At 36.7% G+C, this 24,004-nt stretch overlaps 1 protein-coding gene across 1 annotated transcript; it reads right to left on the bottom strand.

Annotated features, from left to right (window-relative positions):
- Window positions 1-1,745: 1,745 nt before the first annotated feature.
- kcnk2a (potassium channel, subfamily K, member 2a) lies at window positions 1,746-22,980 on the bottom strand. Its single transcript, XM_052579960.1, has 7 exons — window positions 22,611-22,980; window positions 20,742-21,052; window positions 16,350-16,467; window positions 9,864-10,024; window positions 8,089-8,275; window positions 7,798-7,937; window positions 1,746-4,468 (listed from the first exon to the last, which is right to left on the bottom strand). Coding segments are annotated over exons 1-7 (1,242 nt in total). The 5' UTR covers window positions 22,612-22,980; the 3' UTR covers window positions 1,746-4,144.
- Window positions 22,981-24,004: the final 1,024 nt, after the last annotated feature.

Below are 24,004 nucleotides of genomic sequence, written 5' to 3'. Positions count from 1 at the left end.
GTGGGCCGCTCAGCTCCCTTGAGAACCGAGCGATCGACGGGGTTCTAGTGGGAGCTGCTGTAACGCAGCGTTCTCAGGGCTCTCATTAAGGGAACCGCTCATGGATAGAGGAGGAAAAAAGTAATATCGGATTTTTGTGTGAGTGTTTTATCAATCAAAACTGTGTGTAAAGGGTTTCTGAATTTTATTAGCTTATAATATTGCTGAAATCAAAGTTTAAATGGTAGACGTTAATGGAAAAATCGAGTTAAAAGTCTGGTACTGAAAATATCAAAAAGCAAGAAATATAAAAGCATGTTGGATATATTTCCACATTGGTTGTCCTGCTGTAGCATCAAAGATCTGGACACTAGAGAGGCGTCCCACCGCTGCTGCATGGAAATATCCACACTTTAAACTCAAGAGGCTTTTTGCAGTGTGCAAAGTGCAGGCTCAGAGGTTTGGCCAGGAAAATCAATGCTCAGCTGGAATGTAATATTATTTCTGTGAAGGGATACATTTTTTTATGTTAATTGGATCTTGATTTGTTATTTTGAGCGGCTGCCTACAGTTTAATCAAGTCTTGTAAATACAAATAAAAGTTCTTCCCACCCTCATGACCCAAGACTGCTACTTTTTTTTCTTTCTTTTTTTTTGTCAGCAAATTCACCATGGTAACAGTTAAAAATAGAACAGAACAATAGAAGCAGAACAGACCCTTTAACAAAAGGTAGAAGGTATAGAGAACAACGTTGTGTAGAAAGCCAGCAATTTATCTGCACTATGCAGCCCTTTCCTTCTTGTGCCAAATAGGAATGTTAATCACACCTCAACAGATTGTTTGCTTTGCTAAAACATGCACCAATTTCTGTATTTACATAAAATATATGATTATTTGACATTTTTAAGTGAATCGCCTTTTAATGACCGTTCTAATTTGATTAGCTTTTTGTAAGTGTGCATGTCAAAATACAATCCTTTATGGGAACAGTCAGTGTTTATTAAATAATATATTATGACATTTAGTTCTTCGCACACATCTAAATTATAAATGAAAGCAAACACAAGTTCAGCTTGATATTTGCCACCAAATATCTCTGCATTCTGTCTTCACCTTCAAATATTCCTGTCTGTTAGTTAGACAATAGATATAGAAGTGCCTAATAATAGCCTAAAATACAATTGTTTTCTAGATGAACAGATAGATAGATAGATAGATAGATAGATAGATAGATAGATAGATAGATAGATAGATAGATAGATAGATAGATAGATAGATAGATAGATAGATAGATAGATAGATAGATAGTTCCGTCAGTGGACTTGTTGAAGTTCACACAGGTTGTGTTTACAGATTTAAAGTCTGCTTTTGTTTTTGTTCAGGATGTCCTCTGATCAAACTAGTGGCAGAGCAGCAGGATTTAATGAGTGGAAATGTTCTTTCACACTGTGGCTCTTGTTTTCTTTGGACGCTCAGACATGCTTACATAACATCTGCTCATGCTTGAAGTCCAGAGTCCTGATTGGCTGTTGATGACGGCAAGATTTACCGCCAGCTTCCGACTGTATCAGCGACCGAGAGCGGGATCTGTGCGTGTGTGGCACTTGTTTACGGTAGCATCGCTCTTTCCCACATTGACCTGATCCAGCTGAGTTTCCCACAAAGGCCCGATCTAAAGATCTTCAATTCAGAAGCAAAATATTTTTTTTTGAAAGTGCCAGTTTTAATAGACACTGATTAGGAAAAACACCCTCAGTTTTCTGAAGAATAAGAATAATGTTTGTTTATTCTGCTTATTTAAAGGCAAAGCACCAAAATGTCTAACTGTGTAGAAACACCACACATAATGCTCAGGGAATTCTCATAAAAATGCTGCTGAAAAAAAAAAAATACAAAATAGCATAACAAGAACATTCCAAGCTTAACAAGCAAGACTTCTAGCAGTTTTCAAGAAATGTTACAGGTAGCTTAAGTGGTGAAGACAAGAGCAAAGGCAAGATGAACATACTTGTATTACAGTTAGTCTGGCACTGCTCCTCGGACAAATCAAATGTGGTAAAATTAAGGCAAGAAAATTTATTTTCAGGTTTCTCAGTTCTTAAAACCAGAAAATATCATCACAATGAAATGCATACATCTTGTTTGAATAAACCTCATTTCTACATTGAAAAAGTGTAATGAATCAGATGTTTAGCTATTGTTGAAAATCTTTCCAATCATACCGTACCATTGCTAAACTAATAATACAAAACAAGGAGATTCCTCTCTGCCGTCTACTGTGGGTTGTCATATGCAAGCTATTTGTCTGGGCTTGATTATTATAATATTATCCACTTAGTATTGACACAAAGCCTACATGCATTTGACAGAACATTCATGGTCATTCCTCCTTTAGTCCTCAAAGCATCACTTAATGGCAAATGTATGCTATTATTAAAAACATATGACAAAAAAAAATTCTAGTGACAAAATAAATTGTAACTGAACAGTCTGCAAAGTCATAGCTTTTTCTCAAGCGGTGATAAAACACACTTATCTTCTTTGGCCATTCCTCTGTTCACCAGCTTCCACAGTCATCAAGTGACATTTCATTTGGCTTTAAAGTTTGTGAGTTTAAAGGAAAAGTTAATCTAAAAGTAAAATTCTGTCATCATTTATTCACCATAACACCATAAGACTTTGGAGACGGAATCATAAACCGAGAAAATCCAGATCGAATAATTTGTTTTGTAAAACTGAAGAAATTCATGTTACGGTAGTCACATTAGAATCATATACTATTATAGTTTTATACAGATATTTTTATTTTTTCCATTTTAATTTTAATGTTTTAGCAATTGTATTGTTTTTTATGCAATTTTATGGTAACATTTTAGATTTAGGAACACTATTCACTATTAACTAGTTGCTTACAAACATACATATTACTAGAATATTGTCGGTTTATTAGTACTTATAAACCACATATTAAAGCCTTATTCTACATGACTACATTCTAGGTCCCTTAACCAATACCTAAACATAACCGCTACAAACTTTTATTTATTTATTTTTTTTATTGAGGGAAAACTCTTAGTTAATATTGAATGTGTTCTCTATTTTTCCTTATTCATTTTATGTCATGTTAGGGTTAGGTTTATTGTTTTAGTTACTTTAGTAAATGCAATTAAACAAAATTAAAACAGCATGCTGCCTTGTCAAATAGTTAAATATGTATTTTAGCATTATTATTATTATTATTATTATTATTATTATTTGTTTTTCTGTGTTTTTAATGGTTTTATTATAAATGGATTATAATATCCCTGGTTTGGAACAACATAATGGTGAGTTAATGATGCCAGAAAGTCATTTTTGGTTGAGCTATCACTTTAAGGCAGATATAACTGCCATAAAATGTTACAGGATTTATGCTAATAATATATTTATACATTGCATTAACACACAGCTTTCTTTATTCAGCAGGCAATGAAAGATTAATGATTGTGCATTGGTCATATATCCAATTATGTCCAATTCTATTGCATTTGCTTACAGAATCATGCTATCAGTGCACATCACATCTAAAGTTATGCAAGCTGAGATGCTTCGACTCCAACATTGTTTCATATCTTTTCGGTCACAACTGCTTTTAAACAGAATGTGCATGTGGATTTAAAAACTAAATTCATGTGCTAATGCAATATATAAACTCTAAATGCTGAGCCACCAATCCCAGCTGTTTAAATATCATTAACGCTCAGCTATTCTTGCCTGATACCCAGTAATGGTTTTTGAACAGACGCTCACACATGCTGGGTTTGGGGATATGCATCCAAAAACACATTAAGTTCGTCAGTGTTTGTAAAAGATTGGTAGGTGGTTCAGTCTCTAAAAAAAACAATACATTTCTCCGTATCATTCATTGTAGCAGCTTCTGGGAAGTCTGTTCCTGGTGATTTTAAGGCACAAATATGATTCACTGGATAATAAAAGCTGCTGTCTACAAAATGTAAAGACAGATTCATCTGACTGGCGCAAGCCATAAATGCACCCGCTCACTGATTCCAGCATACAGTACATCCAGGAAAGATATGAATGCTTCTGATAGAGCTTTGTGAACAAACATATTTGTAGACACACATGTATCTTCCTGTTTGCGCATGTGCAGAAGAAGCTTGAGCTTTATTTGAGATGTTCAATGATGCAGATCTCGCCGTGATCTGGGCAGTCCGGAGTTAGACCGTTTAGGTACAGGCTACCATTTTTTGTTAATGTAGAGAGTCCTTCTTTCTCAAGTTCATCCGTGAAGTTTACAGACAGGGTCCTCTTGCAGGGCATCATGTCCTGGTCTGGATTTTGGCTTAGCTCTGATGACAGCTTGCGCTTGATGTACGCTGCCCGCTGAAACTTGTCGTAAATTTCCACGCTCAGGCGGCGGCGCGTCTCTTTGAACTCCGCTGACACGTTGGCCGTCCATTCTGCGGCGTGAGCACGGAACTCTCCCACCTGGAACAGAAGGAATGTTCAGTGGGACCAGACGCAGTCAAGTGTCACATGTGTTTAGAAGCATTTAAGAGGTGCAAATCAGAACCTCAAAAACATGTTTTCTGTGAAAATGTTTCGGCTCGAGGGAACGAGAAGCATGTGGGCTGATTCTGTCTCAATGCTACTGGGAGAGTGTTTTAGAAAGAAATTCAGGGCTACTGCTGTGACACTGTACGGTTCATCCACCATGTGCAGACATGCTATGGATTTTTTAGGACTCTTTCGACCCAATACACAGCCATCAATGGACTTATCATGTGCAACTCATGTGTTTCAGTTCTCTGGCTTTTACTAATGTTCACAAAATGCATGGCATATTGTGTAAAATGTAATAATAATTGCTTATTCTTTCCAAATTTTGTATCAATTCTAATGTACAGTATACTCTTTATATAGATGTTTTAGAATAGCCATTTGTAACATTATATATGTCTTTTACAGTATTTTGGATCAATTTAAAGCATCCTAGATGAATAAAAGTGTTCATTCTTTTCAAAAAGTGTTCGAGTGTTTTCAAACATTTAAATACAAGTGAATATATGTTATACACTGTTTGTACAGTGCAGTGTAAACATCTATCTGCAAATGCACCCAATACAATAAAAAAATTAATATTCTCAGCTGTGTGCTTAAAATTGTCTTGATGCACTACTACCAGGAAGCCTCTTAAAATATATTATCATATCCACTATAATTTACTCTGGAAGGAATAGTTCACAATGAGTCATGCTAATATCAAGACAACTTGCATGGATGGACTATGAAACAATGCCTCTCAAAACAGTAGCTGTAATAGGGAAAAAAATGAATAAATGGGTAAAACTAATGAGAAAATCTTCTTTGTTGTCTTCTCTAATGAAGTCATTAGATGGTAGTTTAGGTTGGCTCCCTGCAGGACTATTGAAAAGTTCTAATTTGAGAAGTTTATTTCCTGATGTATTAGAAAATATGAGTATGTACAGTACTATACAGAACATTTACAGGATTTAAGAGACCCTGAATGGTGATGTATTATAGATGAGAATCAGGTAGCAGAACTGGATCATTCAGACCTTTCATTCACATGAATCCTGTACTCCACTTCCTTCTCTATTTCTGGTGAGATGTGATAATGGAGTTCAGTGTGAGACATTTTCAGGTTCAGATTTACAGTATTCTGCTGCAAAATACTGAGGCCAATCTTCATTTTGTGAAAGACTTTCCTTGCATGTTCTTGAAAGTGATATATCATAACTCTTAAACATAATGATAATTATGTATTTTGTGATACTGGAAAAGAATGTCCGAAAATTGCACTTTTATGATCTCATCAGAAAAGCACAAGAGGTCTGGAGAAGATGTCTCATTATGTGTTTCAGAGAGAGCAAAGCTTCTGTTCCAGCTAATCCAAGCACATAATTCTCCAGGCCCAAGCCCATTCACTTCATACACTGGAGTAAATGAAAGCTAAACACAGCGCTGAGCAGTGATTGGCTCCTGGCACCCTGGAACTTAACATAGCAAACAAAGCCACAATAACACATAATGAACTCTCTGACATGAACTGGAACATTTTATACAGGCCTCATAAATCAAATAAAACGGTGTCTGCTCATAAATTTGACAGAAACCCAAAATAACCAAATAACAGTCAAATGCTTTTATATTGTTTAGAAATACAGCTCAATATATATAAAATTAATAGTAAAGTATTTTATTGAGGTAACTTCTTGGCAAACATTCATATGTACAGAAAAAAGTTTGTGCATCAGCATTTATGCTTAAACTGAGAATGCCCTATATTCAAATTCAATTCAAATCAGATATTAAAATGGAAATGAAATTAAATAAATTAATGGGATAACTGCTGTAAGTGTAGTTTAAAAATTACATAATTAATTACTATAAATGACACTACCAACATTCTGGAGTTAGTAAGAATTTATTTTAATTTACTGATTGACTGATTGATTGATTGATTAAATGATTGATTGCATCTCATGTTCACCAAGACTGCATAGATATTAATGTCGAAAACTGTTGTGCTGTTTAATATTTTTGTTGAAACTGATACCTTTTTTTCAGGATTCTTGGATGATTAGAACTTTCAAAAGTACAGTATTTATTTCGTTTATAAAATATTTTACAAAAATCATTATACTGTGACTTTTGATAGATTTTTTAAGGAGCCCCACACATGACATTTAAGAAAATATAAATAAATTGTGCGCAATTTACTTATTTGTTCCCTCAATTTACTAAAACGTGCAAACGATTACTATTGCGTTCCCTCGATTTACTATTGCGTTCGCTCGATTTATAAATTGTGTGTACGATTTACTAATTTGTTCCCTCAATTTACTAAAACGTGCAAACGATTACTATTGCGTTCGCTCGATTTATAAATTGTGTGCACGATTTACTAATTTGTTCCCTCAATTTACTAAAACGTGCAAACGATTACTATTGCATTCCCTCGATTTTCTATTGCGTTCGCTCGATTTGCTAAATCATGCACAAGCTTTAGCAAATCGAGGGAACGAATTAGTAAATCGTGCGCATAATTTATAAATCGAGTGAACGCAATAGTACATAGAGGGAACGCTATAGTAATCGTGTGCACGTTTTAGTACATTGTGGGAACGAATTAGTAAATCATGCACACGATTTAGCCTAATATTTTTTTCTGCATGTCATGTGTGGGGCTCTATAATTTTTAATGCATCCTTGACACATATAAAGTATTAAGTAAGTATATTATCCCTAAAAGTATAAAAGTATTTATAAAGTATAAAATTATATTGTATCAATTATATTAATCACTGTTTATTAAGATTTGATTATATTCAAAATATAACTTTCATTTATCATGAAAAAAAACACTTCATTTCTTTTATAACCAAGTGTTGTCTCTATTGCTGAAATTGATGCCATCCCTGAAATAAATGTATTTTTGTTGGGTGATTTCTGAGTTAAATATGTCATCATTTTAAACATTTAATAAGCCTACATGTCAAATGATCAATGATTTTTTATTTTTTTTATGTTGCTCCTTGTGCCATTTGGTTATGATAGTCAAATAAAACTCCCCTGTTGTGTGATTGTGTTGAATGTCTTTAAAGTGCAATCCAGTAAATTCCTTTTCCAATTTATATTGTAATTCAATATCCTGTGGCTCATGGCCAATTCAATTCACACTCATGAATTGAGAGGGAGCCATTTCTGAAATTGAGATTTTTGCTCAACCGTGGATGAGAAGTGCAGTTCTCAACCTGGCATTGCTGGCTTAAAGCATATCAGCAAGCACATACCTCCTCTTTGGTCTTCTTGGAGATGACTCGAAGCCAGTCTCCAATCATACTGAGAACTGCAGCGAAGTAGGCAAGACCCACCAGGATCCAGAACCACACGATGGGCTTATAATAGTCCAGATACTCAATCTCAGAGCCTCCTGAATGAGATAAACGAACCCACATCAACCCACTGAACTTATCATGATTAAATATGACTACTTCAGTTTGAGTAGTTTTTTTTTTACTTTCAAAAACAAACACAAGACCTTGAAATGGAGACTGAAGTAGCAAAGTGGGGACTTCATTCACCTGCCACAAAGTCTCCAAATCCAATAGTGGTTAAAGTGATGACAACAAAGTAGATGGACTCCAGAGTGCTCCAGCCTTCAATGTGTTGGAAGATGAGGGCTGGGAGGGCCACAAACAGCAGGCACCCAAACAGGATGAACAGGACAGTGGATGTCACACGGATTTTAGTTTGGCTCACGTTCCATTTCTGGGAGGAAAAACAGAGGAGAAGGCAGGTGAGTGAGTCACGGTTGACAGACATTCACAATTCTCGACCAGACACCATTTGAAAACACTCACTCTTATCCAGCGTCTGACATCTAGTTTACATGGTCACACATGAGAAATAGAGAAAATAGAAGGACATTACTGTTCAAGTATGGGGTTGGTAAGATTTTATTGGTATATATATGTATAACACTTTGAGACGAATTCCCACTATTAATTATCATGCCTATTATTTACATATTGGCTGTTTATTAGTATTTATAAAGCACAAATTCTGCATGACCATATTCTACATCCATAATCATACCCAATACCTAAACTTAACAACTATTTTACTAACTATTAATAACCAGCAAATTAGGAGTTTGAGACAAAATACATAGTTAATGGTCTCTTAAATTAACAATAAAAAAAAGTATTTATTTTGCACAATATTTATGCATGTATATTAATGCACTTATATTAATCAGTCAAGTAGTCACAGTTATTTCCCAATTGCTCGAGAATTGCCAAATATGCCGGAGGATGAATAATCTGCTTGGTTTAAGGATTACCCTATAATAACTAGTTTAAAAAACATATGAAATCAAAGTGAGAGTTTTATGGGCTTTAGTCATTGTGTGTCAACTTTGAGAAACCTTTTATAGCAGCATACTCCCAAGCATTTTTAGCAGATATAAACATTTAAAATATGCAAAAATAGGAACAGGACCAAAATACCGATCATAAAAATAGACAAAGAAAACATGATAACTCATGCTGCACTACACAGTTTGTCCAAACAAATGCTGCAACCAACTATTACGACCGCTTATAATGCGGAAATGTGTCAACACAGGACACAAACTGCACTCGGTTTATTAGAGTTTAAGAAATATACACTTGCTCTGAAAAAAGATGGATTTTTTCTTTCAGCCTTCAAGAATCTGTTTACTATGTGTTATACAAAAGAATGAGTGCACCAGCAATAAATAATTCACTATGCTGCATTGACAAATTCTGTATTTTGCACCTCATTGCACACGTCAACGTTTCAAATTGTTCCTGCACAAAAACACAACAGCTCAGTTGAGAATAAAAGTGTGTATGTGCAACGAGTGTAAACAAGATGGCCGCCAGAGGCACTTAAGTGATTACATTGAATCATCAAATGTGACAGCACCGCAGAACAAGGTTAACAGCAATCAGCAAGGCTTTCCGCAAAACAATCATTATTTTAGAGTGGCATGCGACTTATTGAGTGAAGACAACATAGTCTATTACTGATTATAGGGATTTGGGTTGCACAGACTAACTAAATTAATAAAATATTAATATTTTGTTTTTAGATTAGATTTAGTAATCTGCCACAGGGGTAAATTTACATAAAATTTGTATAAATATTTCAAAGAACTGGTCTCTTTTTTTTATTTTTATAAAATGTATGTATTTATGTATGAAAGTGCTGCACAAGGATTATAATTGTATATTATAAAATTAATTATATAAATTTAATTAATTAATTTAAAAAAATCCTAATTTAGATAGTCTTTCTAAATGATTTTAGCTGAACTGAATGAAACACTCACCACAAACATCTTTTCCACTTTGGCAATACCTTTACCAAATATGGTCCCCAGCTGATCGCCCACTCCAGCCAACAGGAAGCCAAAGAGTGGGATCCCAAGCAGGGCATAGATAATGCAAAAGATCCTGCCTCCTTCTGTGTGTGGAGAGACGTTTCCGAAGCCTGAAACAGAAACAGAGTCATTCTGTCAGGAAGACTGAATGATTCCAGGCATAACGTGTGGGTATAATCTGCCAAAACAAATTGGTGCTGTGCTTCAAGAAACATTATTTCATTGTTTCTAAAGCTTGTAAGATGTTTTGTTGAGTCAAACAAATAATTCAGCACATTTTATGCCAAGTATCTAAAAATGTTTAAATCATACTCCCCTAGTGCATTAAAAACTCTTTCTTTAATTTACCATGCATTAGGGCTGTATCATCTTGCCTCTATGAAGAATCTCCCAGTTAAGGCTATTCAACACCTAAATTTAGCTATAGCACAAGAGCAAAGCGGATACAATCATTACAGGAATGTAAATGCGATGAATGGAACATAATTGGGAAAAATTTCGGCATTTTAAAATGAATTCAGGCCTCACGAAAGCAGCAGGAATTAGTTCATTATACAGACTGGGTAACAGTAAGGTGAGATAAATTATACCTGCCATCAGGTTCACCCATGTAATTGGCTTTTTTTGTTGATTTAAACTCAATAAAATTTGAAGTTTTATATTAATCAGTTCAATTCAGTCTTTGGGTTCAGTGCAAATTAAGCTCAAATAACAGCACTTTTGGCAATTTTACTAATTTGCTGCCATGAAATCTAATGCTGCAAACCCTAAAACACAATGAAAAAGATGAGAACATATTTATAACTACAACTCTAAAAATAAAAAATTTTAGCTGAAGATTTAAGTGTTTTTCACATTCACATTTATGCTTTTAAATCCTGCAGAAATGGACTCCATTTTCTTCTATTGTAACTGCTTCACTGGAACCTTGATTTTGGCTTCTTTTAAATTATTTTTTTGTTTTAATCAACAATGTTCCACAGCTTCTGTGGATTTACATTAATTTGTACTAAATATTCCTTTAAAACTGTGAGGCTACATGCTGCTGGTGCTAGTAAAAAAAAAAAAAAATTAGGAAACTATGATTGGGACTCTTTAGAAATACTTTGATGAACTTTACGCTGTTATTGATCTAGACTGAACCCAAACTGAATTGACTTGAGAAAAATAATGACCCTATTGTCTTTTACAGCAGTTTTATAGCAGAATCTAATCTGTCTCCATTGTTGAGTTTCCATAATGCTTGTATAAAGCGCTATAGAAATAAAAGTGAATTGATGGTAAATTTTGCAAGGAAGTTTTACAATGGGAAAGAGACAGAGACAGTGAAAGTACCAGTGGTTGTGCTTGTTCCACAGCAGGAACTTAAGCAATTACAAGAGCAAAAAGCTAAGTCACCGGACACCACCCTGAGTGAAGTCGAGCATTGGTGGGCATTTCCGCAACAGCTTCCGTCCAATTATGTCCCATTTTCCTTGAAACTGATTAACTGGGCTCAATCACTCCTCATGCAATCTGTCCTCTTTCAAATCTAATTAAATCAAAAAACCTTGAAAGAGCCATAAAAATTGGCTCTCTGTGAGACAACCTTAATTACACATGGCACAATGGAGACGAATAACTGTAATGTCTTTTGGAAAAATTATCCACATGTTCAAGGCTGGATGAAAATATCACACTTGTTCCTGCAGATTAACTATAAGGACGTAAGTTTCTCAAGAGTAAAAATGTATAATGTGTGTTAATGTCTTCAGTATTTCTATTTTCTCCTGATACAAACAATGCTGTGAGAAAACTCATCATTATTCACATAAAATCTAATTTCCTCACTTTAAATAGAAACAAACAACATGAAATAATCGATAATACGTCAGAGACTCTAGATAAGAACCCAAAGTGGCGGCCTGTGGGACAAATCTGGCCTGCAAATAATTTTTGCATCACTCCAATTGATTTAAATGAAATAACTGCTCTGCTGATTAAAGTTTTCCAAAAATAAACCAGCAGTGATTGTGTCGTATCTTATATTTTTATGCCTATATGTCTTGCATAGCAAGATAAATCGATGATTAAAACCTAACCTTCAAAGAAAAATGGACTGTGCTCTTAATCTCCCTGCTTAAACTGATGTGATTTGCTTATTAAATCTTTTGTGCTTGTAAAAGCTAAACACTGAATCTGCATACAAGCAAATAGTGTGACTATGTGTGGTTCAGCATACCATGAGTCAGCATCCTCAATCCTCGGCTCAACTTTATGCTGAATACACACCAGTTGGTCTGCTGTCACCAAGTCCTACACTTGTTGATCACATACAGACTGTTTAAAGGTGCTCAAGAAACATTTTGACAGCTTCATGTTGAAAATGTGCTAAATACTGAAATGTGGAAAGAGTGGAAGTGTATTTCTTTTTCAAGATTCTTTAGAAAGTTCAGAATAACAGTGTTTCTTTCAAATAAAACTAATCTGTAATATTCTAATGTAATTTTATTGCATTTAATGCATCCTTATTGAAAAAAAGTGTGTGTGTAGTGTGTGTGTCTTCATGTCTTGCAAACTCAAATATAATTATATAATTTATTGAACACCACATGATATTTTATTTTATTTTCGCAAAAATATTGCTAAGAGAGAGAGAGAGAGATGGAAAATCAAATACAAATCTGAACTACTGGTTTTAATAACCCTAAAAAAAAAAAAAAGCTTTTGTTAAGCCCTTATATAGGGCTCAAATATTTTCTCCTTTTCAATAAATGTATTTCTCATGACAAAGAACAGCTATAACGTAGATTTGTACTATGATAGTTTACACTTCAGCAGATCCTCCAGTTCTTTCTAGGTTACCCAAATTTGTAAACAATTGCATTTAAAAATATAGGCTAATGCTTAAAAACATAATAATGATAATATTTATCAAAAATATATTTGTATATTTGAGCGTGTGAAGTCATACTTGTTCTCCAGCCAGTCCTCTTGAAGGAATGTATGGACCATATATATATATATATATATATATTTTTTTTTTTATTTGACTGTACTTTAATATTTTCAGCCTTTTTTGAATAATAATAATAATGATAATTATAATAATAAATAAAATAAAAGTACATTAAGGTACAAAATAAAGTTCTCAAAATGTAAAGTATTCAGAAAAAAAATAGTTAAGAATCCCTCACCTACCAACCAGCAACTCCAGTATAAAAAACACCATGAGCACATTCACGAATCATGACACCTAAATGACTGAAATTACGAGTTAAAAAAGAAGGATAATATCTGCCCTCAGCAATAAATGGCCAGATATCTCAAATTTGGTGAGAAATGAACGTCATGTGCTGACTTTGAGCACAAAACAAGTCATTTTGACACAAGGAGCAAAAGGTTGTCATGCCACCCTGATTAGTGAAGCAGCACTATTTACTGGCTGACTGACGCAAACCTGATGTAACAACAGTGTCTGAATGAGCTTAATGAGCACATAAGTGTGTCTTGTGAGGGCTGCGACACTGGCAAATGCTCGGCTCTCATGTGCTGATGCCTGAGTATTACTGAATGTGATTCCCTCACCAACAAATGACCGCATAAGGACACTTCAAATTGTGTTTTTGTGCTTGTGTTAATGTTTACTGTCGCTTGTGATCAACTAATTACATTCTTGTTATATACAAATATTTATTTCTTTAAACAAAAAAATCTTAGTGGCCCCAGACTTTTGAACAGTTATACAAGACTTGGAAATATGAAGTGATGGGAGGTAGCTCCAAGACCTTGGCCTCTTTCATCGGTGTATAAAAGGTCAAGCTACCAGACCCGCTCGGTTCAGTAATTGCCCTTCATACTTCACAACCTAAGAGGGACACTGAGGGGATTGATGAAGGGGGGCTTGCTCTTTAATCCACTACTTGGCTCCATTCCAGCAGGTTTCAAAGGTGTTGTACACATGTCATTTTCAAGAACGGTCTAACAGATTAGTTAAGGTTCATTAATCAAGCTTATTAAATAATGTGAACACAATTACCTACATATCCTTAGTGATGAAGTCAAAATGAAAAATGCTGGTGCTGATTATTCACTGAGAAATTAATCTATAATATGTTTTGTGTGTAGATACATAAACCTACATAATAAGTCAGAACTACACTATTATGACAAGCATTATTTCCCTGTTGATTATTACCTTTAATTTTAACTGCAATTATTACAATTGATAGATTGTAATTTGTTTTGTATTGATTGTAGATTGATTTTATATTAAAATGTAAACAACCCATTTTAGTTGTTAAAGCAGTTCACCAAAAATAATTATTATTATTTTGTGTTCAGCTGAAGAAATAGTAATTTCAAATAAAATCTTTTTTTTAAGAAGAAATAATGTTTTTATTTATTATTATTCTGAATTCATTAAATTCATAAAAAAATGACTGTAAATGCATTTTGAATGATGTATAGGATTTCTATTATAGGATATTCTAAGATATTCTATTTCTTTGATTTTTATTAATCAAATAAACATTGTGTCAGGAACTCTCAATCACAGCCACCCCAATCAACCGCACCTGACTCTCATCAAACACGATCCCAATCACCGCGGAGTACTGATCACCTGTACCTGCACCCAGCAATCACTCACCAGGATAAAGACACCTTCACCTCAGTACTCCGGTGTCCGGTCTACAGTTCAGTAACATGAACTGGTGCCCGACCTCTCTCTACTAACCTGTCTCTCCTATGTCCCCAGATACCCCCACGACGGTCTCCAGTGACTTTCCTAAGCTGACTCTCCGTGTATTGATCTCCAGAACTCTGGAAGTGAACCTATCTACAACTCAACAACACTTTGTCATATTACTTGTAAATAAATGGAGAATTACATCAAGGAGGCCCTCAAGCAGGGATTCATCAGACCATCCAACTCACCGGCTGCCTCCAGCTTCTTCTTCGTGGGCAAGAAGCACGGGGGCTTGAGGCCTTGCATTGAATATAGAGTCCTGAATTCACAAACAGTCAAGCTGCCGCATCCACTTCCCCTGGTCCCTGCCACCCTCGAGGAACTCCGTGGAACCCACATCTTCTCCAAGCTGGACCTGCGGAGCACTTATAACTTGTTTGAATCTGCAAAGGGGACGAATAGAAGAGAGCCTTCATCACCCCTTCTGGTCACTATGAGTACTACATTATGCCGTATGGACTCGCCAATGCCGCCTCTATCTTCCATGCCTTCATGAATGGGTGTTACGAGAATTCCTCATCAAGTCAGTCATAGTTAACATCAATGACATCCTGATCTATTCCCGGGTCCATTTACCTCCCAGGTACCGCATTCACCCCTCGATCCACGTTCCACTCCTTTAACCCTTCTCCCCCTCCACTGCAGATGCCCCGGAACCTCAGGAACCCCCTCCTCCGGAAATCCTAGAACAACCATCCATCTACCAGGTGAAGAAAATCATGGACTCGCGGCGACGGGGTGGCCGGCTGGAATACCTGGTGGACTGGGAGGGGTACGGACCAGAGGAACATTCCTGGGTGGCCCGGGATGACATTCTAGATCCCATGCTTCTTAAAGAGTTCCATCAACAACACCCTGATCGTCCCTCACCCAGAGGCCGTGGTCACCCTCATCGTCGCGTCAGGGCATCAGGAGCCGCCCCTGGAGGAGGGGGTAATGTCAGGAACTCTCCATCACAGCCAACCCAAACATCACCTGCACCTGACTCTCATAAAACATGAACCCAATCACCGGAGTACTGATCACCTGTACCTGCACCCAGCAATCACTCACCAGGATAAAGACACCTGCACCTCAGTACTCCAGTGTCTGGTCTACAATTCACTACCATGAAGTGGTGGCCGACCTCTCTCTACTCACCTGTCTCTCCTATGTCCTCAGATATCCCCACGACAATCTCCAGTGACTTTCCTAAGCTGACTCTCTGTGTATTGATCTCCAGAGCTCTGGAAGTGAACCTACCTACATCTCAACAACACCTTGTCACATTACCACTTGTAAATAAACTGTTCACTTTCACTAAACACTCTGTCTCCATCGTGGTTTGTGACACATTGTGAATCACCAGAAAAACCCTGTTAATAAAATTTGTTTTTATTGTATTTTTGACCAAATAAATGCATAAGAGACTTCTTTCTAAAACAAACTGATTGACATTCCTACATTGAATGCTGTACTTTACACATTTCACGATTAATTATAGCAGCAACTATCAATTATTTTTTTTTAAATTATGCAGCCTTATTTGTGGTCTTTTCATTTTACTTTCAAGGCCTCCTAAGTTTCATTTGTTTCACCAAGCAGCTTTCTCCAAGTGGCTTTTGTCACCTTAATGAATAAATAATGAAGTTCAAAATATCTAATCAATTATCTAATTAATTAAAGAATCAATTAGAGAATTTATAATGAGTCCAGCTGTAACTCACCTATAGTGGTGATGACAGTCCCTGCAAAGAAGAAGGAGCTGCTGAGGTCCCACATGCTGCTCTCATTGGAGGGGTGACCCGAGGGATTGACCCCAGCCCGGATAGCAAACACCACTTGCTGTGGATGAGAAAACAGGTCAAGAATAACCACCAAAAATTAAAACTAAGCAACAGATCACCCAAAAAATAGAATAAGTCATAATTTACTCCCTTACCCTGTTATACTGACTCCGTATTTTCTTTCTTTGTGAAACACAAAAGGAGTCGTTCTGCTTAGTACCTCCTCCAATCATGTTTCACAAAAGAAAGAAAATATTGCATGGTCAGATAGACATAAAGTTTATCAAATAATGACAAATGCTTGACAGGTAAAGTATTACATGAATTCAAGACTATGTATTAATGTTTATTAAGAAAGTGACAGCTATATTTTCCATTTATTCCCAGATGAATCATATTCGACAATGCTATTTCAAGTACAAGCCCAGCTGTTATTCTGTGTAACATGTTTAAATCTACAGCAGACTGTATGTCTCTGAATGAATAGGATGACTGGCTCCAACTGCCTACATTCAGTGCCTCAAACAAAGACACGGATCTGTTCTTTATCAGTCTTCCACAGCATCTCTGGATTTAACGTCACACATTACCAAGTCAGCTGGGAGTTAAGACAGAATTTGATTTGTAATTTCATTCACTGTCAAATCCGTTATAGTAAATGGCTGCTTTATCGAATGTGTGCACCTGTGTTTGTGCAGCAGGGATAATATTATTCCTCTTGTGGTTCTTCTATTTCAGAGTGTGCTTGATATTCCTCCTTATCTGATCTTTGTGTATCCTGAAGACCTAAAGTTACTTAGTAGTAGCTGGGATTGTTTCCAAACTTAGGGAATGCATGTCTAATTAAAGAGTTTTGTTTAAAAACAAAACAAAACCAAAATTACCACTAGGTAAGTTAAAACTTTAAAAACACAAGTAAGTAGAAGATCAAAGCTTTGCTGTAGTTGTAATGTACTTATTTAATAAGTATGCATATTTTAGAAACTAAACTAAGTGAAGGACAAAAAGTGGAGCTGTCCATGGTCCTTAATTCGCAGCTCACACACTATATCTCTCTCAAATATTAACTATGACTTGGGGTTGTACAGTACATGTACATGAGGCAAGAATGTATTATAGTAGTAGTCATCTTGTCACTATTGCGAGATATTGTCCAAATAACAAAAAACGATACAGTAATATTTAAAAAAGTTGCAATTACAGTATGTAAGTTGAAATAATGGAAAATTTTAAAAAATAAAAATAAAGTTGCCATTACAATGAAATAAATGTACAAATAATGGTAAACTGCATGACATGCAATGGTAAATTTGCAACAATAAGATGTAATGTCTGAATAATATTAATAATAATAATAACAATTATAAATTTGCAATTACAAAATTTAATTTCCAGATAACAACAACAACAAAAAAATGTTAAAGATGTTAAAATAATGGGAAACTGCATTGCAAAATTTAAAAGCAAAGTTGCAATTGTGAAATGTAATTGTCACATTACGCAGCTGCAGAAAGAACATAGGAGACAGGAAGTAGAATTCACAGTCTTTAAATGAAAACATGGGATAATCCACAATAGGAGCTGGGCAAACATACGTAGAAACAAGTAGACCTGACCAACACAAACTAAACAGACTAGGACTTATAAACACAGGGCAAGCAGGGGACGTAATCAAACTAATTAACAAAATGAGGACAGGAACAGGACCAAATAAGGGAACAGAAACAAAGGCAAAACATGACATAGACAGTCCATGATCTTGATAATACGCCATTTGGGTGGGAACTTTGAAGGAGGTTCTGGAGTAGGACGGACACCTGGGAAGGCACCGTCAGACAGAGTCCAGTGAGGAGACAGGAGGGACCCGGAGCAGGAGCCCAGCCAGACCTAGGCCACAGCCATAATTTCAACCTAAGGTGGAGTGACGGAGGGAGGAGCCATAGAGGAGGAATGGTCGCCAACTCCAGGGGGCCAACCAACGGCGGCAGAGTAGGTGGCAGAGAAGCCCGAGGATCCGGGGCTAACGAGGTGAAGGCGGAGATCTGCGGGAGAGTCGGAGTGATTGAGGATCAAGGTGGAGCTGGCGGGAGGAAGGAACCCAGTGAAGCTGGTAGGGTGGAGTGATGAGGTGCAGCCGGAGGAGTGGTGTCCTGAGGCGATGGTGAGTCGACACCCGACCATGGCGGAGCTAGAGGGATGAGGGAGGTGGAGGTGAGGGATTCTCCAGCCATGGCAACTCTGGAGGATGGCAGACCCACGGAGCTCACACCGTAATGATGGTGGGATGAGGGGGAGCAGAGGGGCTGCCAGACGACAGTGGTGGAGGAGGCAGGACTGAGTGGGAGGGCGGGCATTTGTGAGCCACCCAATATTCAGGGCTAAACTCTGGATCAGGAGCCCCCTCTAGGCTGAACACGGGAACAGGGTGGCACTCTGGAGGAGCAGACACTTTGAGGGTGTTTTCGAGGAACAAGCACTGGAGGGCACTCTGGACTGGATTCTGGGACTTGAACCCTCTCCTCTTTGGTGTGTCAAAGCATTAAGCAGTGCTCCAAATAAAGTTGAATTATAATTTTGGAGTCTCGAGTGATATGTCAGAAAATATATTAATAGATTTAAGCTATACAAGTATGAAATAATGTATGCAAAATATATTTATTTTAACTAGGGGTGATTAAATAAGCTCTAACAATGCTGAATCACTAACAGGCCAAAAAAGGAAATATTTTTCATTTCTTTATTTATGTCACATTAGGTTACTGCAGCACATTCAAGCCCTTTAAGTGTCTATATCTATTTTATTCTGTAGTGGCTATATCAGGTGTTGGCCATGCAGACCTAGTCCATGTTTTAGCCATATTCTCACTAGCCTAGAAATCTGTAGCCAAAAAACAAACAAACAAAAAACAAAACAAAAAAAGTAAATAAATAAAAACTGGGCACACTTTCACAAAGCAGTGAATAAGAAATGTAAACACTGTGAAAAACATCTGCACATGAGTTTGCAGGCTCTCCTGGCCTACATGCTGTATAGCAGATATGCTGTAAGATCCCTGAGAGTATCTGCTCCCAGCTGGCTGTACGAGAGCTCTGCCAAAAGTGAGAGGCAAAGAGAGGCCATTCAGTCCGTGGGGAGGTTTTCCTGTTTGTGAACACCTTCCAAATGTTGGCACAATCACCACTGGACTTGGGCTGCTGGCAGCAAAGCAACTTGGCAGGAATGAACATTTGTTCAGAGGAGTGCGAACCTGAGCGTCGTTACACCAATAATCAAGAGATGGGAAGAAGGGGAATGCAGTGTGTTGGGATGTAATTTAATGTAAGGGAAAGGAGAGGGGTTGAAAATGTAGAATTATGGGCTGTCCGAGCAGGAATAGGAGAGGATGTTGCTTTAACACGTCTACAACACACTACAACTGCGCTAGATGTATGCAAATCATATAAAGAAATATAACATCAAACTAGCTGATTCAATCCAAGTTGCAAATTCAGTTTGAACTTATAACTTATTATTAAAATTATTTATTTACAGTAGGTCACCAAAAACATCTTATGAATAAAGCAACACTTCCATCCTAAGTGCTTATGATTTAACGCACATTTAAGTCATTTGATTCACATTCTTGTGTTTTTGTCCATGTTGATGGAAACCAAGCTCACACAATCATCCAAGACCTTTAAATTCCTGTTAGACTAATTTAGTACATTTTGCAGCAGACAATAAACTCTCCTCTAATAAAATGTCACTTTATATTCAGTCTACTTCTTGCACAAAGGTAAATACCACAGCCTTCAGAAGACGGAGCTAATTAATGATGTAATGTCAAGAACATATTTAATTTTCCCGCAGGTGAACTAGTGTTAAGTGGACTCTAAAACTGATTTAAAAGAAAAATATAACAGACCCGACTGCCAGCAACCCCAGATTTGGAGAGCAGATAAAGTGTATATAGTTATAAGCCTATGAATATTACATTAATACAGATCAAATTAGTTTGAAGTCTTTCTGATTTCAGCATAACAATCTTAACAATCATAACAATCTTTTTACGAGAAAAGACTGCATCATACTTCAGAAACAGAACAACATGCACAGAACAATTTATGCCCAATTAGTGTTTTCTGGCTCCAATTAATCAGATTACAGACCATTTCGGCCAACTTCCGAGCTGTCATTATTGATTTTGGCAACAATTAGTCTATTCACTCAACATCCTGCAGACAAAACCACTATATGCTTTGAATCAATATCCAGAAGGCTATCTTTACCTATACAAACAGATACTTTGAATTCTAATTTCAAGCACAGGAGTAAATAATTGGAGTTTGTACCTTGACCAGGTCCTCCAGTTCAGAGACGTTGACACAGGTATGCCTGGAAAGGAAGTTCATTTTCTCTTGCACTATGAGGTACTTCTGCGAGCTCTCCTGGGGCTGTTCCAGAGCTTTGAACACTGTGGCTCCGATGATCAGGTACAGAACAACCAGCAGGAAGATCACCACTACTGTTTTCCACTTCATTACGGTGGTTATGGTATCACAATCCTCCCCCGAGTTATATACAATGGGCTTGGAGGAGAACGACAGCCGTGGTTTGGTGTTGTATGTAGCTGATTTAGGATCTAAAAGATCAGGTGCAGCCACTGGGGCGAACAAAAGAAGAGAGAGGGCAAGACAGAGCGAGAAGAGAGAGAGAGACAGAGAGATGATGGGGGGGGGGGGGGTGATAAAAAACAGCTGTAATTTTAAAGAAATCACTGCTAATTCTATTACTATCTGTATTTCAATTAAAAGAGTTCTGCTTTGTTTGTAGATATTTATAATATATTTTTTTCATGTGTGTTTGTACATGAACGAAAACATTCATGTTTTTTACATGGAGGCATTAATAAATAATAGCAGCTATGAAAAGCACAGACAGCTGCAGGGTTTTAAAACAGTGGTGAATATGATTTAGATTATGGACTTAGATTTAGCTTGTTATTATTCTGAATCATTGAGTATTTTGGATTTGTACACATTGTATTTACTGATTATTTCTAATCACAACCATTTACCATTGCCTTTAGGCTGGATTTTTATTCAAGAACATACAAGAAGTGAAACTGGCCTTTCATCCGTGAGGATTTTAAGTTTTCATTCCTTCTCTACTGACTTCTGCAGTGTTTCAGGCAAGTGCGAAAAGCCTCTCTAGCAAACCTGTGATAGTGGACGTAATGTTCTCCTCGCTAGTATCCAGTATGCAGTGTGTGGAAGTATGTTATGCAAGACAACACAAGTTTTAGCACTAATTTAGAGCTGCAGATTTTCCCTCTGTGCATAATTCAGACCTCAATGCTTATTAATGATCTGTTAGTTATTGAAGCCCCAGGGGGCTCAAGCAGAGCATGTCCACTTTATACTTCTTTTCCAGAGGATATCAGAAATGTTAACCCATGCCGAATCACTTCTCTTTGCTGTTTGTTTTTAAATGTTTTGGTTCCCATTTTATAACAGTACTGCCCAGAACAATATGCAGAATATTTTGTTTTACATTGACTCTGAAAGGTAATATTTGAAATCATTAGACAATCTTTAACATTGCATTAAATATTTTATTTATTATTTTTGAAGGGTCCCAGTTATAGCAGAAGAGGCTGTACTGTACTGCAAAACCGATAGAAGTGTTCCCAGCAACATTCCTCCTACAAATCTGGAAACATGTCAAAGTGGTGTGGGTGGTGTGGCGCTGTGATACATAATCTAAGCTGGTCACTGAAAGGTTACAGGTTCAGACCCTGCAGAATTCAATCTAATAGCCATCACCAAGTGTATTGCAACACTGTTTTACTTTATCTGCTTTTAAACATACTGAATTCCAGCTATTACTTTATTAATATAAATCATTTTATTACTTTATTTTAGAAAACACCTTGTTTTTGTAGCTTGAATTAACTTTGTCTTGAACAAATATCTATGATTATCAAGATTTTACTGTTCAGAATATATGCCAAACTATATGGAGAAAGAACTATTTTAAAAACAACCAATTCTGTTGATAGATTACCAACTATGTTCACATTTGTAATAGAATTAAAGCAGGATTCTATTTTGGTGTCCCGCAAACATAATTCAGGCCTGAATGGGTTAAGTAGCCTATCATGCCAAATTTACTATGCAACACATAATAAACAATTCAATTATGCAACATTGCGCACTTACTACTTTGTCAGTTCTCTTCTTCCTGCAGTCCCTCATCTGTTGTCTTGAGTGCTAGACCACTTGACTTCTTGTCTTTTCGTTCTTCTCCGGAGCACAAACGCCAAAACTGGATGTTAATCATGGCCCCAAACGCCCTCGCATCCCTCCGTCTTCTCTTCTGGACGATTATGTCTCTGTCCAGTTTTAAATCTCCACGCGAGCGGTATCTTGGAATCCAGCGCTGGATTTCGTGGTTGAGTAAGCACTGAAGTGAGAAGGGAGTGTCCACGGGAGGCACACGGATAATTGGACTGGTTGTTCTCATCATGAGGGCGCTCACTGTCCGTCTGCACGCTCACAGGCGCTCGCGCTCTCCGTGTGTTGCGTTCACGGACCGTTGGCAGGTTTCACGTTTTCACGCGCGTCACTCCATCGCCGCAGGTCACATCTCATGTTAGTCAAAATAAGGAATCGCGAGGAAATGAACTATTCTGAACTCCGATCCTTCCGAAAGACTCCAGTACTTTTGAGGTTTGAAAAAGACCCTCAGGTTGTTGTGAAGTTAAATTCAGATCTCAACAAAGAAGATAAAACAAACAGTCTATTCTTTGGCTAACCTGACCAGAGGCAGATTAAGGTTAAGAGCTCTTTGTGTCAGGCCCCTCCTTAATCATTATGCTTTACTGGAGAAATGTATTTAGTGCCACACATGGTCCACACGCATAGTAAGGTGAACTGGCATACACACACATTGAGACAGCCAGTGTTTCCACTACATTCCCAGTGTCCCCATGGGATTTTGTGAGACTGTGATGGGTAAACATGATCGGTTCCTCTAGTCTAGGGGATTCTGCAGATATAACAACATTCTGTTCATTTTGAATTTAAATGCATAAATCTGGTTCATTTTGAGAGCAGAACCAAGTAGAAATATGTGCTCTTTCTTAGTAGTATTAATAGTAATATAATTATTTATTGGTTGCATATATGTGAATGATGGTAAGGAACAATTTAAACTATATAAATTGTTATAAAAGATGCCATTATGTCAAGAGCAGGGAGGGATTTTTCTCCTTGTCTTTTTTTTTTTTAATTGATTATAATTTATGCTGATAATTAACTCGAGACACGACACAAAGATTTTTACATATTTATTTATAAAAATGACTGGAATAATTAATTTAATCATCTTGTAATACATGTAATTTCAGTTCTACTTTCTGAGTATAAATTATTATATGCAGTAAAAACAACAACACTCAAGCACTGTAAATGTTTTTGCTCAACTGATTGGCTTGTATGATCCCATGTCTCTTCTTCAGATCTTAGAACTGTAGGCTACATGAATTATGAGCTTCTATAATGTTTGTCATTCATCCATCATCCAGTCATTCTACAATGCAAGACATTCATTT

The sequence above is a fragment of the Carassius gibelio genome, chromosome B17, assembly GCF_023724105.1.
Source record: "Carassius gibelio isolate Cgi1373 ecotype wild population from Czech Republic chromosome B17, carGib1.2-hapl.c, whole genome shotgun sequence".
NCBI classification, from domain to species: Eukaryota; Metazoa; Chordata; class Actinopteri; order Cypriniformes; family Cyprinidae; genus Carassius; species Carassius gibelio.
The sequence above is the reverse complement of the archived record's forward strand: the minus strand, read 5'-3'. Positions and strand labels throughout refer to the sequence as shown.